The sequence below is a fragment of the Grampus griseus genome, assembly GCF_964374135.1.
Source record: "Grampus griseus genome assembly, chromosome: 5".
Lineage (NCBI taxonomy): Eukaryota > Metazoa > Chordata > Mammalia > Artiodactyla > Delphinidae > Grampus > Grampus griseus.
In genome coordinates, this window is record NC_138998.1 from 133,522,479 (window position 1) to 133,540,969 (window position 18,491).

At 45.2% G+C, this 18,491-nt stretch overlaps 1 protein-coding gene across 2 annotated transcripts in view; it reads right to left on the reverse strand.

The window, feature by feature from the left end:
* The window catches only part of RUNX1 (RUNX family transcription factor 1), a 242,621-nt gene that overhangs the window by 80,942 nt on the left and 143,188 nt on the right, over window positions 1–18,491 (reverse strand). The window contains exons 3-5 of one of the 2 annotated variants that reach the window (XM_082654955.1): window positions 12,506–12,544; window positions 6,458–6,711; window positions 363–519 (exon numbers count right to left, since the gene is read on the reverse strand). In XM_082654955.1, the coding sequence (XP_082511081.1) occupies window positions 363–519; window positions 6,458–6,711; window positions 12,506–12,544 (450 nt within the window). Of the gene's footprint in view, window positions 1–362; window positions 520–6,457; window positions 7,488–12,505; window positions 12,545–18,491 lie in introns of those variants that run through there. The other variant, XM_082654956.1, reaches the window with a different exon arrangement.

An 18,491-nucleotide genomic window follows, 5' to 3' on the forward strand; every position in this document is an offset into this window, starting at 1 on the left:
AAAGAGATATCTGAAAATTATCAAAGAGAACCCCAGTTGTATGATCTTAGTTTCCATGACGGTAAGTTTTATATTTTTACATTTTAGAAAAGATCTGAGAGGTTTCCTTGAAATTCACAATTCATGTTTTGCCTGCTCCAAATCAGTCTTAAACCAATTCCATAATAGAAAGCAATAGCGTAAAGCCAGACTCTGTTAAAAACATTAAATTTTAAATAAAAAGCTGATGTAGCAATAATAACGGGAAGAAATGACTGTGTTTCTAGGGAATCCCATCACAGAAACTTCTAGATGTTTTGAAATCTGGGTTTGTTGCTATGTAAATACTGGGTATTTCAAGTTCAGTTCTGACAGATACATACCTCTTCCACTCCGACCGACAAACCTGAGGTCATTGAATCTCGCGACTTGGTTTTTCATGGCCGCTGTTGCATTTCTCAGTTCGGCTGAGTAGTTTTCATCATTGCCTGCCATCACAGTGACCAGAGTGCCATCTGGAACGTCCCCCAGTGCCACCACCTAGACACCAGACATCAGGCATGTTAGAAACTTTGATGTCATTTGCATAATTATTCTAAAATTGAATGTATATTAAGTGATGCTTTTTAGTTTGCGAAGGAATAACAGTCATAAATTAAGCAAAACAACAGAAAAGTTCTTAATGGGAAGATTTACTTTAAATTCCACTATGCAAAATTATAAATGTTTAAAGAATAAAACATTCACCTAGTGAAGCCACATAAGGTCACAGAGCAGAGTTGGAATAACACTCACTATAGCAAGGACTTTGAAAAGCTATGCCTTCTCACGAATACAATCATCTCTTAATTCTTCATTATTTGAGAAACAGAATGTCTTGCTTTTTATAAGTTTATAACCTAACCCATCTTTCATTTGTCTAGACCTCCACCGACAGGCCGAATAGGGCGGGTTTTGCCTTTCAGGTGTTTAAACTTACTTCTGCTAAAATTAAATTTGATTGCTACCACTGAATTGCTGACGATTCTTGAATGACTTAAACTCTCCCTTCACAATTAGTGCATCCTTGTTGCCCCTACTCGCTTCTACTATCTTGATTCTCACTAGCAGTGAATTCTGGTACGCAAGAGAAAAAAATCAGAAACGTGCCCTTCGCTTAACACTAACTACAAAATCAACAGACCTCAGAGAAGAGGGCTGCTCACTTTGATGCGCTCCTCTGAATTCAGGAGCGGAACTATGTCGCATTTTTATATCTGTGAGTCCCAGAGATGTGTTAACTTGGGACCTTATAGATGACTGAGGTTTTCTCCAAACCCAGTTGATCTTGAAGGAGAATTCCTTCAATGTAACTGAATGGGAATGGATTTCCATCAGGACTACTAAAGTAAACCAGTAAATACATATTTTTTGACACTTAGGTTAAAAAAAAAAAAAAGCAGCAATTTCAAGGTAAAATGCTTTAAAGAGCATGGCCCGAAGATGCTTCATGCAGTAGTATCCATTTCTTGATCATCATTTGACCTTTCTAGAAACTATTTTCTTGATCAAAACATTTATTCTTAGCTATAGTTCCATTGTTTCTGTTTTTTAAGGTAGTTGTAGAATTTCAAATCGAGATGCCCCAAGTTCTACTTATTCCTATCACTTGTGATACCCCTTATGGTACTTTCTCAGTCACTAGTGAAATGTGGGCTCATCATTCCAATTATATAATCGTTTTGGGGGTTTTAGTTTTGAGCTGTGATAAGAAAGCATTCTACAGTGATTAGTCCTCCTTCTGTTTTCCACCTCCCCATTTTTACCTAATATTTGCTACATAATTTGGGGGGGTAACACCTATACTTCAGTCCTCTTTTTCTGTCTGTAAATAAGGCTGCCATAGGCTCCCTTGTATGATACAAAAGCCACGTTTCTCTAAATTCCCATCTTCATTGCCTGCTTAGTCATCACCCTTTCTCTGTGTCATCCAGATGACCATCTAGTGTTTTTATTCCCGAGGAGGCTGTGGCTCTTGGATTCTAAGGAGTACGATGGGGAAAATGAACCAACTCACTATAAGGGGTGGACGTACTTCCAACCCCAGGAGTACACCAGGAGAATCAATTCTCACAGCAATAGGTAGGCATGTTCTTCATCTATTTTATCCAACTTGCACTCTTATCTTTCTTTCCATCCAAATGGCCATGTTTTCTATAAAGGAAATTTAAAAACACAGCTATTTCTTCCCCAAGCACCCTCTAATTAGGTATTTAGAGCCCATTATTAGTACATTTGTTGCTGTTTAGTTAAGAGCAGTAATATGACAATTCCCTTTTGTTTCAAAAACATTACTGAAATAAATCTCCTTGATCAGTTACTTAGTTACTGTTACCGTTTTTTCTATTCCCATAAAATATACTTACTTTATTCTGCTTTTCTCAATCTCTTAAAAATCCCCCCTCCTTTTTTTCCCCACTGTTTTCACTTCCCTCTGTAAAATTAGCTCACAATGTTGAAATGTCCTCCTTGAAAACATATTTTTACTCCCTTTTCCCCATCTCCCTGTGATGACCTGGCATCTCTATTTTAATTCCACATTCAGTAAGCATACAGGGACCGGATCAACCACATGGTTTTCCAACTGAATAAGTCATTGTTGGTTAAATAGGTTAAAATAAATAAATCTTGTTTTATAACTACCAAATGTTTTCTAAATCACCTTCATCCTACTGGCCCCTCTCACAGGCTCCATGACTGTGCCTCACTCATCTTTCCAAAACGATCCTCGTCAGTAATACGGCAAATTCATGAGGCCAACACGAAATAGAAACAAATAGTAAAATAATCATGGTGGCTAAACAAGAAAATGCTGTTGATGTTGGAATTTAAGACTAAACAAATCAGGAGTTTAACTCCTTCTTTTCCCTTTTTTTAAACTGTAGCAGGAGTCAAAGGTATTTCGGGGCTCAAAGATAATTTACTTGGCCTTTTATCGATTTTTCATGGTGGGGGAAGGGAAAGAATATTAAATCCAGGAATATTACATTAATAAAGTATATCATCTAATTATTAGCAAGCATTCTTAGACTAGGAAAAAAGAATTTAAATTTAAAACTAATGTGTCTATTAATTTGATACAGATTTGATCTTTGATAGGCAATATGCAGAGATTTTTGAAAAAAAATCTAACTTCAAACAGAGAAAAAGAAGCAACTGGAATGAAAAGCTATAAACAATAGGTAAGGAAACACAAACATTTACATTTTAACACAGACCAAACAGACAAGAAGGGACTTGCTGGCCAAAGGATATCTCATTTTTTTTTTTTTTTTTTTTTTACTTCTCTGTTTTTAAAGTATCAGGAAGTTGGGCAAAATATCAAGCGTTGTCTATGTTACAGAACCTTCCCACACTGCTCTTGGTCGGCCTGTTCACAGTTCAAACTGGCATTTTAAACTAACTCTAATTAGGTTGAAATTACAGTCACAATTCATTTATTTCAAATCCCTTAATTTTCCAGTGTTATAAAGAAAGCTGTGGGGTGGAACTTAACATTCAGCTGAGATGATATTTAATGCATAGCTAGGGGACCACGATCTTGCTGACACAAACGTTACTTATTTCTTTCCTATGAAAAGAATATTACTATCAGTGCCCAAGGCCTCTGAACTGGCTGAAGGCGTGTTTATGCCTTTGGACTCTGGTGTACCAGGGCCTAAATGAACTTTAATATTATAGTCTTACAAAATATATCCTAAGTCATCCAAACAGCCTTTTTGGCTGCTTCTGTAAATAACGGGTAACAGTAGCAAATTTAAGATTTTCTCGGTAGCAAAATAATGGATCTCTTCTAGGCTGAAAAATAAAGGTGTTTCGTGGGAGAAGGTGGGGGGCACTCTGGGGTCCAGGATAAGCAATTAGGATGACTGTAATCTATTTTAAGGAAAATTCATAACTTGAAATCTCCCTTTAGTTTCAAAGATTAAAGCTGGGGATTTACACGTATTCAGAAGACTCTTAAAGAATCACTTCAATGCTCTTTTCATCAATATCATCAGACTTTATCACTGTTTTTCATTTTCTCCTCCTTAATACAGGGAATGTAATAATTCTTTACTGATTAACTTCTTAAAGAGATTGTCTGAGGCTTATATAAGATCAAAATTTTAAAGTAATAATTTCTATAGAAACTGCTTGGGAGGTAGGTGGTGGCAGATGAGTACAGACTGGATTCAGGGACACACAGTGAATGAATCAAGCCGGATACAGTCACTTTTTTCAAGTTTAGCTTGCTTTATCCCTAATCTGCGCCTGTTGCCTCCCTGGAAATTTTGCCTGCCTCCTTCCGTTATGCAAAGAGCAGGTCTCCTTCCGAAAAAGGTCCCTCTTTATGGGGACGGGAGTGGTGACAGATTATTCATCGAGTGGTCTGATTCCTGTCCTTGCCTTTGCCCCAAATGTTCTCAAGACCCACTTGAACTTTTCTCAAGAGATCTATACCTTGATCTTTAACCTAGAAACTATCACTCAGTAAAACAGATTTTTTTTTTAAAGTGAATTGTCAAAAGTCATTTTAAAACGGAAACTTCTATGGTTATTAAGATTTCCGCTAAAAGGAATTCCCTGATGGCTCATGAAAACAATTTATATGATTTTTTTTTCATTCTTTTAGAAGAAAATAAATACTTTCATGTGGTGGCTTGAGAAACGACATCGCTTTAACTTCTGAAGATTCTCGCTTAATCACTTAGTGCTTGGGGTGTGGGTCCCTAGTAGAGGAGGAGAGATACAGAAGAGACTTGATTTATCCCAAAGGAAGCCACAGATCCCTAAGAACCCACACTCTTGGCGTGTCCAGAGCACCTGGTCTTAAAGGACCCTTTAGTTGATTATCAGCTTGTCTCCTCCCCTCTGTACTTATCTGAAAGTGACCCCAGGGCCCATCCCTGTCAGGTCCTCTGGAACTGAGGGAGAGCTGAGGAGGTCTGCCTGCTGAGTCTGTTTATGTAAAGGGATAAGAGTGATTTCAAATTGAAATGGGCTCCTAACCCAAACCTACAGAGCTGGAGGAAGGGACAGGAAAGCATCGAGTGGCTGCTCAAACTTATCCTCATTTTCATCCCCCTCAAAAACTCCTGCTTTCAGAAAACGGAGGCAATTCTACAGACACAGACAATTGCACTTTTGTTTTGTTGTTGTTTGTTTTAGAAATCATAATCTAAGTTTGGAAGGTATGTAAAGCTTAAAAATAAAGAACTCTGACAGTACTTTTTTAAAAAAGTGAACATTATTCATTGTAACTAACTCAAGATCCAGTGCAGGCTTGGAACCATAAAAAGCTTATATTAAATTAATCGCCCCTTAAGGGGACAATTATTTAAGCAGATTTTTTTTTTTTAAGAAAAAAGAGTAGCTGATCTTTACAGCTTCCCCCCCCCCACCTGCTTTCCTTAGTCCCTGCAATGAACCGGAAATGACTGCACTGATTGTATTTAAAAGCCTGTCCCTTCTTCAACTCACCCAAGACAGAAGAACTGAATCCCCACCGCCGAAATGAAATGTCTACTGTTTGCTGCCAGGGTGGCGGTGGTTGTCCAAAAACGCCCGGGGTTGTTTATGTATCCCCTTTGAAGGCCAAGGTTTTTATAGGGAGCTCAAAGCTAGGGCAAGATCAAGGGTGAAAAGTGAACGGGGACCTCTCAAGCTGCTCGGCTGAAGTCACCCGGTCCACACCGCCCCTCCTCAAACAGCAAAGCGGGCGGATTAGACGGCCGTCTCACGCCAGACAGCCTTGCCTCCTTCCGCTGCCCCGGGCTTAAGCTAGGTGAGCCGGCGATAACCTTCAGTAGGGTACCAGGCAAAGAAAGAGCATTCGCTACTTGCGGCTTCTGGCAGGAGCAGCCTAGAAGCTCGAAAAAATTCTTCAGAAAACTTTTGCAAACTTAACTACTCCCGCCGTGGACTTTGAACCTGCTAATTCCTACAGGGCTGTTAAAGAGGGGGTGGAAGTGGAAAGCCTTGACAGTTTTCCTTGTCAGTTTATTTACATTGACCCGAAGGTATAAAAGTATCTCTATTTTATTTCCTGACGTCTCCCTCAGAATGGTTTGGGTGTCAAGCCAGAGGCGGGGAGAGAAGCAGAGGAGCCGACAGACAGGCTTGTCCCTGCTGGGTTATAACTTTTCCTACTTTAGATCAAAGCTAAGGACCCCTGCCGGGGAGAGGTCCGGCCGGCCCTCAGTGGACGTCTTTGGGGGCATCCTGAGTTTTTCGGCCATCCTTGGAGGCCGCCGCGGCCGGCTAAGGCGGGCCCCTCGAGGGTCGCCACGGCAACGCAGCATCCCCTGTCTCCCGAGCGCAGGAGGATGGACCACAGGCCTCAGCGCCGGCCCCTTTCTAGAACCCGGCCCCGCCTGCCTGGCCGCTGCCCTCCTCGATCTCCCTGGCCTCGACCGGCCTCTGCCTGTCCTCCCTCCACCCGCTCCGGCCCGAGTACCTTGAAAGCGATGGGCAGGGTCTTGTTGCAACGCCAGTGCGTGGGCAGCACAGAGCACAGGAAGTTGGGGCTGTCGGTGCGCACCAGCTCGCCCGGGTGGTCGGCCAGCACCTCCACCATGCTGCGGTCGCCGCTCCTCAGCTTGCCGGCCAGGGCGGCGCCGGCGTCCGGGGCGCCCAGCGGCAGCGCCTCGCTCATCTTGCCCGGGCTCAGCGCGGTGGAAGGCGGCGTGAAGCGGCGGCTCGTGCTGGCATCTACGGGGATACGCATCACAACAAGCCGATTGAGTTAGGACCCTGCAAACAGCTCCTACCAGACGGCGACAGGGGCGCGGATCTTCAGCAAGCAGCTCCCGGGAGACCAACATACAAGTTCAGGGAGCTTTATTGCTGTGGGGTGGCTGGGGAAGGGGGCAGACTAAGTTACTAAGAGTCCAGGAGGGGGAAAATTCTAGTTTTGCCGATCGGCCTCAGACCCACGCAGGACTCTTTAGCAACCGACCGCTCAGTGCTTTAAAAAGTGGGCGACCAGAATCCAAAGTCAAGTGCCAAGGGAGACTATCTTCTTCTGAGTCTTGCTTTGAGAGTTTTAAGTTCAGTCTTTGGCTGTTACCAAAGTTCCCAGAGGCAAAATTCCCATACACTTCCTAAAATATTTACGCGGAGAGCAAAAGGACCAGCAAATACATAATTTGGAAGTTCCAGTAGTCAATTGCCTGTCAGATTTTTCCCAGGTGAGTTTTGTCTAAAGTCCAACACAACAGAAAATACACGAGGAGTGTCTTCCAAATACGGCGCCACTTTTTATCATGCAACACTGGCTTCGGTCCTCAAAAGCAAGAGCTGAGACTTCCAAAGGTCCTGCTTCTAATGTATGTGCACATATATATATATAAATATATACATATGCTCTACTTCATAACATATTTACAATACAATCTGTAGAGAATTTAAACACAACAGAAATCCATTAATGTTCGCTGCAGGTTTTTTTTTTTTTTTTTTTCTTTTTAAGTAGCCTTGAAACTCAGCTTCAGTAGTTGGAGAAGGGCTGGGCGAGAAGTACTTGTCATGTTCTCAATAAATTCTGGCAAAATGCTCAGTTCGGAAAATTCAGCTTTTCAAAGAAAAGCTAATCTTAAAAAAAAAAAAAAAAAGTCCAAGTCAATGACACCTAGAGTTCAGCTCTCCACATCTGAGAACTCGGGTTTGGGGATGTTGGTCAAGTTTGCGGCTGGTCCTGTGGTTTGGTGGGAGGTGAACAGCAGCCGAGTCACACGCACGCAGGCACGCACTCTTCGGAAGCCAGCCGCTGTCTGCATCGACTGCGGTGAGTCAGCCCCGACTTGGGCAGTAGCGAGATGATCTTCCTCCAACGTCGCCCCAGCGTCGGCCGGTTAACTACTCAGACGCGCCAATACCCACGATCACAGCGTAACCGCAGCAGGTGGAGCGGGCCTTGTGAGGAGGCTCCGCAGCGCAGATCGAAACAGACGGGGCGGCTCGAGTTACACAAGCACGCACACACTGCCACGCACACGCAACTTCACCACTCGCCTCGAAGCACAGCGCACTTTCTCCAGCAGTTGCCAAAGGAAACAACCGGGTGAAAGTTCACACCCAGGAAAGAAGTTGAACCATCCAGCCAAGAAACCAGTTCATTCAAAAGTAAGAAAGAAAGAAGAAAAATAAAAATCGAAGCTCCGACGCGGGTCAAGGAGAAACGGCAAAGACTGACTTTCTTCTCGTGTCCCCAGGAGCCCCGGGAAGAGGTGCCTGCCGGCGCAGGGCCGGGCAGCGTGGTGCCCTGGCTGGGTCAGGCCGCGGGGCGCCCGTCCTGCCTGCGCCCGCTGGCTCTATGAATGAGAGTGCCTGGAAATGAACGTGCTTTTACTGTAAGCCCGGCCCGAGGAATTCCATTCCCTCAGCTCGTTTGCATAGGGGCGGCCGCTGGCCAATCACAGGCCTTTCCGGTATCAGCCAGGGCGCGGCTCGCGGCCGCGGGCTCCTGGAATTGGCCCGCGCGCCCCCGCTGCCGCCGCGCGCTACTGTACGCAGCCGGGGAGGAGAGTCCACCGCCGCTGCTGCCACCCGGCGTTCCCCGCGCATCCGCATCCACGCACACACACGAACACACGCACACGCTCCCACGCTCGCCCCCAGGCCCCGCCCCGGTGCGGACCGCGGCCCTACGGCTTTGCGCACACGGGGGCTTGTGTGGCCGCCTGCTTTGGGGCTGCAGTGAACGGCCTCGCCAGGGGCGGCCGCGGTCCAGGGACCGAGGAGGTGGAGAAGAGGAGGCCTGCCGGCCTGGGGAGGACTCGGGCAGCTTTCTGAGCCCCGAGCAGCCCGGGACCGGAGACCTGCCGGAGGGAGGCGCCCCGCGAGCCATCGAGATGAATCGGCCGCCGCGAGGCTCCGGAGACCGGGGCCGGATCGGCCAGGCGACCCCAGGCCCTGCACGGCCGCCCGCGGCCGAGACTCTGCTTTCCCGGCGTGGATGGGATTCGGCCGCGAGGGGGCCGGAGGGCCGAGGGCCCGGCCGGGGAGCCGTTCAGCGCGCCCACACGGCCCCGTTGGCAGCTGCGGCGAAGTGGCGCTGATTCACTTAACGAGGCCAGACGGTTGTCGGTCTCCACAACATGGTTTTTGTGTTTTTAGTTTTCTCTCTTGGTTTGTTTTCTTTAATTGGTGTTTTATCGCCGCGGCTGGACTGCGGATTAATTACGCAGCTCGCCTTACTCAGGTTGATTGAGTTTAGCGGCGAGCAAAGGAGTTTCGTAGTTAGAAAAGACCCCAAAGAACAAGCGACTGGAAAGAAAGTTGAAAGCATCCGCTCGGCTCGCTCCCCATCCTCGGAGCGTCGGCTCCCTCGCTAGGCCCAGGTCGCCCGCGCCCCCCACCCACCTCCGGCTCCCCGGAAACGGGCCCGGCTCCGCTCCCTGCCCGCGCGCGCGAGCCGCCGCGGGTGTTAAACCCACCCCGGCTTTGCGCGCTGGCGGGAACTTCCCCCGCTCCAGTCCCCGCGGCGCCGCGGGCATTTTCGCGGAGCTTAGAGGGGCCACGCCCCCGCCCGGCCGCGGGGCTCCCCCCCTCCGCGCGGAGCCCACCCGCTCCCTCCCTCAGGGAAGGCGCTCACCCACTCCCCCCCGTCGACTACCCGGGCGGGGGTCTCTGGCCCTCCCCCCGTGGTTCCCCTCCCTGCCGCCGGTTCGGACTCTCCTCGGGCTCTGGCGCTGTGGCCTGCCGGAGGCAGGGGCCGTGGCGAGCCAGTCGCGGAGGCCTTTCCGGGCGCCCAGGCAGCTTCCCTCGCCCCACGCCCAAAGAGGCCGGGAGGTGCTGCGAGCCGCGGGCTCAGGGAGGACGCTAGGGGGCAGCAGCCGCCCTCGCTCGCCGCCCCGGGCGCCCAGTGGCCTTGCAGCGCGCCGGGGAACGCCCCCGACGGCGCGGGGCTCTGCCGGCCTTCTCGCGGCCTTTGGGTCTCCTGTACGAACTTCAGTTAGGGAAGAAACGACAGGAAATGACCGCCCAAGCCAGCCTGCGCGGCATTCTCGCCCACACATCACCCGCTATACCGGCAGCGCAGCTGGCGGCCAGGGAACCCTCGGACGGGGGTCCTGGCTGTCCCGGCCGGCGCGCGTTAGGGTCTCTTCTCGAAACCCGTTTGCCCGAACCCCGCCGTCGGCCGGTCCCAGGCCGTCGGTGCTGCAGGCGTCCCGGGCGCCCTCCATCCTGCCCGGCTTCTCCCCACGTGGGCCGGTCCCCTCGCGCCCCTCGCTCCGGAAAACCCGGGACGTCTGGGAGCTCCCAGGACCCAGCTGCATTTTGTTTTCATGGGTCTGGGGTCTCAGAAAACGCCTTTGTATTTTTCTTTAAAAGTAATTTTGAAGAAGCCGCATTTCAGGTGTAAAGACCCCAAACGTCCTCTCTCCACCTGGGCCGAGGGATTCCAAATACTGCGCAGTCCCAAACCTCCCTGTCTGCCGCCCCTCCTGCCCGGGGCCACAGTCGCTCTGCGTCCGGGCTCGACGCTGCCCGCTCTAGAGGCGAGTTCGGGCGGAGTGAAATCTTTTTGCTTCAGCTCAAGTGCATTTCCCTAAGAGCCGATCAAGCGCTCCTGGGGGCCGCCTCCAAGTGCATCCCCGTAGACCCCCACGGACGGGGGCTGTGACTCTGGAGATGTAGCGGTCTGGGGTATGCCGCCGCTCGGAAAGGTCAGAGAAGGCTCCTCTGGGGCTGCGACCGTTTGCCTGAAACCCTAAACCCTGCGAGGGGCTGCGGGGCGCACCCCGCGCTGCGGTCTCCCGGGCGGGGATTAAGTTCCCTTAGTAAGGTACAGCGGTAGATGCATCAGGTTTAGCCTTTCAAGGGCAGCGCGCTGCTCAGCTCAGAGTCTCAACCAGTAAATCCCGAGTTCGAACGCAGACACGGATGATAATAGCAAGGAAAGCTTTTGCTGATTTATTCTGAATCGGGCCACCGGGCGTTTGGGGCTCCCCAGACTTTGCGCAGGTTATAACTGCGTTGCGCGGTGCACGCTTGAAAACCAGAAACAAACAACACTGCCCCTCCTTATCGAGGGACTAAAATGAATGCAAAGCAGGCAGCATGGGGCTCAACTAAAGGGTACCCGGAACCCCTTAGTCTGAAGGGCTTTTTACATAGTTTATGAAGTTGAGTAACCATGTACGAAATGAAGAATTCATTTCCACCAGGAGCGCTCATTTAAGGGGCGATATAGAATTTCCCTTCCCCTGCCTCTCTTAAGAGAAAAGGAAAGGAAACATTACAGTATACACTCCTGGTGTTCCCCTGGAATAATACTAAAACCTACTTTTGTCATAATACAATACAAAAAATATAACGAAGTAGTATGTTGGGCGAATGCTATGTGACAGATTCTTCCAAATTTGCTGCATGGGGGAAATTTCAAAAAGGCTCATCAACTGATTGAATGAAATGTAAGTTTTCACAGTGAATTTAAAAAGCAGCATTTGGTTAGTTGGAAGAAAAAAAAAACAATTTCACCAGAAAACAACAGCTTATTGACATTTTTTTCTACAACTTTAGGTAAATATATAACTATGGGGAGGTCTCAGAAAATATCTAAATATTTCACATTTTTTGCTCTTTCAAAACCCTCTCAAAAATAAATAAGACTCAACCATTCTCTTAAAATCCCCCTCTGTAATATGATATTTCTAAAATTACTTTTCTAAAAATGTAATATTTCTAAAAGAATTATTTCTGCTTTCAGTGACTATTTTAATGAAAATAAAAATACAGAGAACGTATTTTGCTAGTGGTTCTGGACCAAACTGCTTCAGTTTGTACTAATGTCACAGGGAGGGAGAACAATTTTGTTGAAGACTAACATACATGTTAATGTGTGTACAATACACACTGTCCAGTTTTCAACATTGGAATTTAATTAAACATCCCCTTCCCCCAGTGGATTTGAGATTATTTCACTTTTGAAGTCTAATAACTTTGCGGACAAGATCCCTTAGTTCTTCCATTATGTCCTTCCTCTATGTGATGACTTCCATGGGATCCTGCAGTTGATATGTGACTATTTCACTAACTTTGTAAATCAATTTACAACTCACAAGTAGCAAACTGAGAAAAAAAATTTTTAAATCTTTAAAAACATTATGGATGCTTAGTAAACATTTTACTCTCACAAAAATTTTGCATTAGCACTGCTATAGCAAAAGTAATAAACTAGGTAATAACACACAGAAGCCAAGCTCTATTTTTTTTTTGTAGAGAGTCATATAGAGTCGTTTAATAATAAACAACAGAATGCACCTGTGGTAAATACTGTAGAACCGAGGGTATCTTTGAAGGTTTCATTGGAACATTTTATATGTTTGACATTTACCATATAGAAAACAGCTTTTAAGTATTTTTGAATCAGCAAAAAAAGTTTTGATTATTTGGTTAATTTATATCGTGAGTTATTTATAGCGATACATGGATAAAATGTCATATATGCATATATGAGTGTGCATATTTTGTTAAAAATATAATTTGGAATCTAACATACCGTGAACGTCTCTAGATGGATTCATTCCATGTACACATTCTGAAAAAGTAGAAAGTGGGAAAATAAAAATAATTGTATGAATATACTGACAGCAAACACCACATTTACCAAAGTGGATTAATTTAATTGTAATTGGAATCAGTGCCAGTGTAAAAACTAAATCCCCCCTCTCATTTTTTTTGGTAGCTTGTTGCCTCTCACACTCTATTAGCACTGGAGATTTTTATTGCATATTGTCTAGCTTTGGCTCAAAAATAACTTAAAACAGTAAATCATTATATAAAAAATGAACTGTTACCTAGGCATATGATTTCTACGTACCTTTGACCAATGTTTTTCATTGCTAGGTAATACTGAATCTTTATCTTTCATAGCATCACCTCTTTCAAGCTCTATATGTGATGCAAATGTGATTATTTAATGAACATTAAAAATCCATTTGGAGAATGTAGGGATGGATCACAATTCATAGTGAAATTAAAACCAAACCCTAACTTAATACAAGAACATTTAAAAATCTGTAACATGCTAGAAGCTAAATGCAAGAAGTAAAAATATGAATAGTTTTCAAAGTGATAAAAATAAACAATTTGGAATACACCTTCTAAAAGAAACAAACTAGTAGATAAATGTTATGATCATTTACTTCCAATGATAGGACATTTTAGAAATATTCCCTCTTTGCTTGATTTCCTTTCCCTTTGCTAGGAGGGCAGATTATTTATATGGAAAGCTTTCATTCTTAAAGTAACAGATGATATCAACCATTTTTGAAAATATTTGTCATATGATAATTTCCATATATGAATCACTATATACCGCTGCATGTCCAGTTACAGGTAAAGTCACAGGTAGATCCATTAAGCAAAGCCATATGAAGCTATTTCTCTTTCCCTTGAATATCTATGTATAATGTTCTGAATGTGAAATTATTCCATCAGCCTTGTATATTGATAATGGTCAGCACTGAATGATTAATGTGGAGGAAATAGCCTTTTTCAAAGCCTTAGGATTTGAGCATTTCAAATACTGCAGACCTAAAGCTTTCAACTCCACTGCACAATATTAGTATAACATAGCTTAAATAAAACCTTTAAAACTAAGAAAGGAGGTAATTATTTCAGATTTCTGGATGCTGTTTGAATAGGCAGGAGAACAAGATTTTCAGCTCCTTAGTCTTATATTTTTGCCAAAGCAAAAAGGGCAACTAAAATGATAAGGGGTTCTGAAGGACTGCCCTATGATAAAAAATTAAAGGAATTCAGTATGTGTAGTCTTAAAGGAGCATCCTTAAAACACACACATACACACACACACAAACACACACACATACACACACAAGATTGTGGTTTACAAGTACATAAAGTGACTCCATAAAGATTTTTAAAAAACAGAGCAGGGAAAGAATTATTTGCACTAATAATGAATGATGAGGCAAAAAATAACAAATGTACCCGGAAGTTAGTAAGTTTAGTTTTAATAGGCATGGGGGTCGGGGGAAATCCACAACAGTAAGATTGACCAGGCAGCTGAGTTTATACTAAAGAGACCCAACAAAACTAACCACTCTGGAAATTCTCTCTTGAGACCGCGAGGAGCCTTTCCATGTCTGAGCCTGAGAAATATGAGAAGCAGAGTGGAAAGGCAAGTGTTTTGTCTACACACCTAATATTTCAGTGATTCTGAGAGAAGAGCCAAGATTTTTTTTCTAAACCTAAAAGCAAAGGCAGAAGTAGTGGATTTTGAAAGGTGTGCATGCGGTCTGTTGAAAGCTTTCTTAGTTTGCCCTGTGTCAGTAGCTTTGAGGACACGCCATTAAGCTGGGGGGTGTTGGAGGGAAGAGAGAAGGGATGGGTGTCTGTACATGAAGTCATACCTGTAAAGATTTGTAATCATTTGCCCAAGGAGTTGTTAAAGGTGCTAGAACCTGAACTGTAAGAGAGGGAAGGTCTTGGATGTTCATGACGGTGAGAGCTGACTCCGGCGAGCACATCCTTCCACTCTCTCCATTGAATGCTGCTGTATGCCAGGCCATGGCCAAAATGCTTTCGCATACCTCGTCCAGTTGATTCCTTGCAACAATGCCATTACCACCCCATTTTACAGACCAGGAACCTTACACTTGGAGAGTTTAGGAAACCTGCCCAAAGTTGCTTCACGCTTGATCTCTGTGTACACACACACACACACACACACACACACACATCCCCACATATGGGTCCACACACATCCCCACATATGGGTCCACACACATGATGAGCTGTTTCTTTTAGACCACAACTATGTATTTTTATCGGTGTCCTTTGTAGCCTTCTGAAAAATTAACTCTGATCTCATCTTTCACTTTTATCCCCTGGTCTCAAGGTCTCCATCAGAAAATAGCCCTGAAATTCTTTACCCTGCAAAATCTCAAATATTTAGGAGTCATATCTGAGGTTATTTCTGGCCATCTACAAAGTTTGAGGAGCAGGTCAGGGTCCCTTTGGCCAATAAGTGAGAGCGATGGAGTGTCAGACTGCTGATGGACACGTGTGTAGGGTGCAGGGAGCTGATGGGAGGAGGCACAGGGCTTGGCACCACCTGGTGGGCTCTGGGAAGACTTCTCTCCTGGTTAGAGGTGATATTTGATTTGACCCTTGGAGGTCGTGTAGATTTTCACCAGGTGCTTGGGAGGGTGGGAGGAAAGGCTTAGGGTGGGGAGTGGGGAGAGAAGCCTTTCCAGGCAGAAGGATGAGCCTGAGAAAGGCATGGATGAAGTTATGACACAAACCCACAGTACAGCTGGAGCACAGGCTGGGGATCAGGTTGGGGAGTGGCAGCTCGTAAATGACACGACGCCGGCAGATGTGAACGCAGGTCAGAGGCAGCTTACACAGCCTAAAGAAATCTGAACTTCAACATGAGGGCAGTGGGCTCTATCAGAGCCTTGAAATCTGGGAAATAACATAACGAATACATATTTTAGGAAAATAAATCTGTCGGAGGTGGATAGGTGAATTAGAGAGGGCAGAGAAGGAGTAGGAAAGCTACAGCCTTGCCAGGCAAGGACTCATGAGCATTAAGGTGGAAACAATGGAGACAGAAAAGGGGGGACTGAGGTGAGGGACGGAGAGGGGTCTTCCCCCATTTCCGGCCCAGGTGCCATTAGTAGCAGTCAAGACCAGAGAGGATGGGTTTGGGGGTAGACATCAGGAATCAGCTTGGAATGGACAGAACAAAATTATAGATGCTGGTGGAAAAAACAGGAGGAATGGGTGTTGTGTAAGCTGCTAAGTTTGTAATCATTTGCTAGTTTGGCAGCAACAGAAAACTAGCACACCGAGCATGCCTTCCCCTCCTCTTATTGTTTTAGGGAGACGCTGCCTGTGTGCTGATAAATCTCTGTTTCTGGGGTTCAGTGGCAGGAAGCCACACACCCAAGTCACTGTTCTCCAAAAGTCCTGTCAGTGATAAAGCTGATAGTTTGGTCTCCATCTGCTCGACTTCGCCTGTCTCACAGGTGCTTCTGGATCATTGGGGAGAAAGGGTGTCTTTTATTGGCCCTCCTCAAGCCAACTCTGTACCTGTGTCATTCTCTTCTGATTCACCCTCACCTCACACAAACACATAACCACTAGAGTTTGGATACCTTACCAGTGAGGCTCCCTCCTCTTCAAATACTAGACAGTACTGGATAAGCAAGGTGTATCCCAAGCCCCCGGGAATCTGGTTAAGTGCAGATTCTGATTCAGCAGGTTTGGGGAGGGGCCTGAGTTGCTGCATTCCCAGCAAGCTCCCTTTGATGCCACTGCTGCTGGTTCAAGGACCCCACTCAGAGTTGGCAAGGCCAACTGCTCAGTACCCAGCAAACATTGTGCCTAGCACACACTGGACTGCAGTCTCTGAAAGGTTTCTGTGGCTTCCCTGGTGGCACAGTGGTTAAGAATCCACCTGCCAATGCAGGGGACACAGGTTCGAGCCCTGGTCCAGGAAGATCCCACATGCCGCAGAGCAACTATGCCCGTGTGTCACAACTACTGAGCCCTCGTGCCACAACTACTGAAGCCCACACACCTAGAGCCCGTGCTCTGCAACAAGAGAAGACATCGCAGTGAGAAGCCCGTGCACCACAAGGAAGAGCAGCCCCCGCTCGCTGCAACTAGAGAAAGGCTGCACACAGCAACGAAGACCCAACTCAGCCAAAAATAAATAAATAAAATAAATTTATTCAAAAAATTTTTAAAATTGAAAAAAAATGTTTTTGTAAACAACATTGCAAATTGACATGAACTCTATCTCTGATTGGACTTTTAAAACTAATGGGATGGACTGAATGTTTGCATCCCTTCCCCAGCCAAACTCATACGTTGAAGCCCTAAACCCTAATGTGATGGTATTAGGAGGTGAGGCCTTTAGGAGGTCATTGGGTTTAAATGAGGTCATGTGGGTGGGGTTTTCATGGGATTAGTGCCCTTGTAAGAAGAGACTGGAGCCGTTCTCTCTCTCTCTCTCTCTCTCTCTCTCTCTCTCATCATGTGAGCACATAGGAAGAAGGCAGCCAACTACAAGCCGGGAAGAGGGCTCTCATGAGACCCCAACCATGCTGGCATCCTGATCACAGACTTCCAGTTAACAGAACTATGAGAAATAAATTTCTGTTGCGTAAGCCACCCAGTCTATGGTATTTTGTTATAGCAGCCCTGAGTTGACCAAGACAACCATGATAATAGAAGCTCCCTTTTATCAGTGCGTCAGACCTCACACTAATGACTTTACATGCCTTATTCCATTTAACCCGCTAGCAGCAAAGAGTCCATAATTTTTCCCTTCACTTTACAGATGAAGAAACTGAGCTTCAGTAATTGGCCCAATCTGAACCCATTCAATTTGCCCCTGGAGTGCCAGTTGTAGTCAGCAAGCTAAACCAACCTTGCAAGATTCATATCATTATGCTATTATCAAATTTCTTTACTAGTTCTTGACAAGTTGCCTTTAAACCGTGTGGGCATTCTTTCTTATTTTGAGCAGCTTTGTCCACTAGAAATGTAATATGAGCCATATATGTAATTAAAATTTTTCTAATAACTGCATTAAAAAAGTAAAGAGAAATAGGTGAAATTAATTTTAATAATATATTTTATTTAACTTAGTATAGCCAAAACATTTTCATTCCAACATGTAATCAATATAAAATTGTTAATAAGATATTTTACATTCTTTTTCTTTTTTTTTAGTAAGTTTTCAAATTCCTGTGTGTATTTTACATTCACAGTGCATCTCAGTTCGGTCTAGCCACGTTTCAGGTCCCCAAATGTCACCCGTGGCTAGTGGCTACTCTACTAGGCAGTGCAGTTCAAGGGCAACCACTCAAAACGCAATTCCCTCTGAAGAGCAGTTTTGTTGCTATTCTGCTTGTGCTCAAGTGAGCCTTGTTTTTAACCTGCTATTAGCAAAGGCCATTAAGTAATTCATCTTCCTTGACTCATTTTCCCTCTGAGCTGTCCTGAAGCGAAGTTCAGGATTTTATTACAGCATCACTTGATTGGCTTGTAGTCATAAGGAAACACACACACGGTGAAAACAACTAAGTTGCAAAGGCCTACTGACCACTGTCGTTGCCACTAAAGCATTTTCACAGCCACGGATAAGCTACAAGGCCACCTCATGCAGTGTTCATTTCCATTTAATGTTTACCAGCTGCCGATGCCTCAGCCCATACAATATGCTTTGGTTTCTTTGACTCTGAAAGAATACTACCAAAGTATCTCTTGACCCTTTCTTTTCCAATACACTTGTTTTTCTGTGAAATTCATATAGGCAACACGGGTTAGAACAAGAAGTTTTACTAGCTCATGACTTCAAAACGATTGCAAAGTGATTCAGTGATATTCTCAAATAGCAATTTCTATAAACAGGTTTATTTAGAAATATAGCATATAGATTTTTCAAACAAAAAAAACCACTCAATATGTCAATTTGCTAGCAATCTTCCAGGTTAAAAAATGAG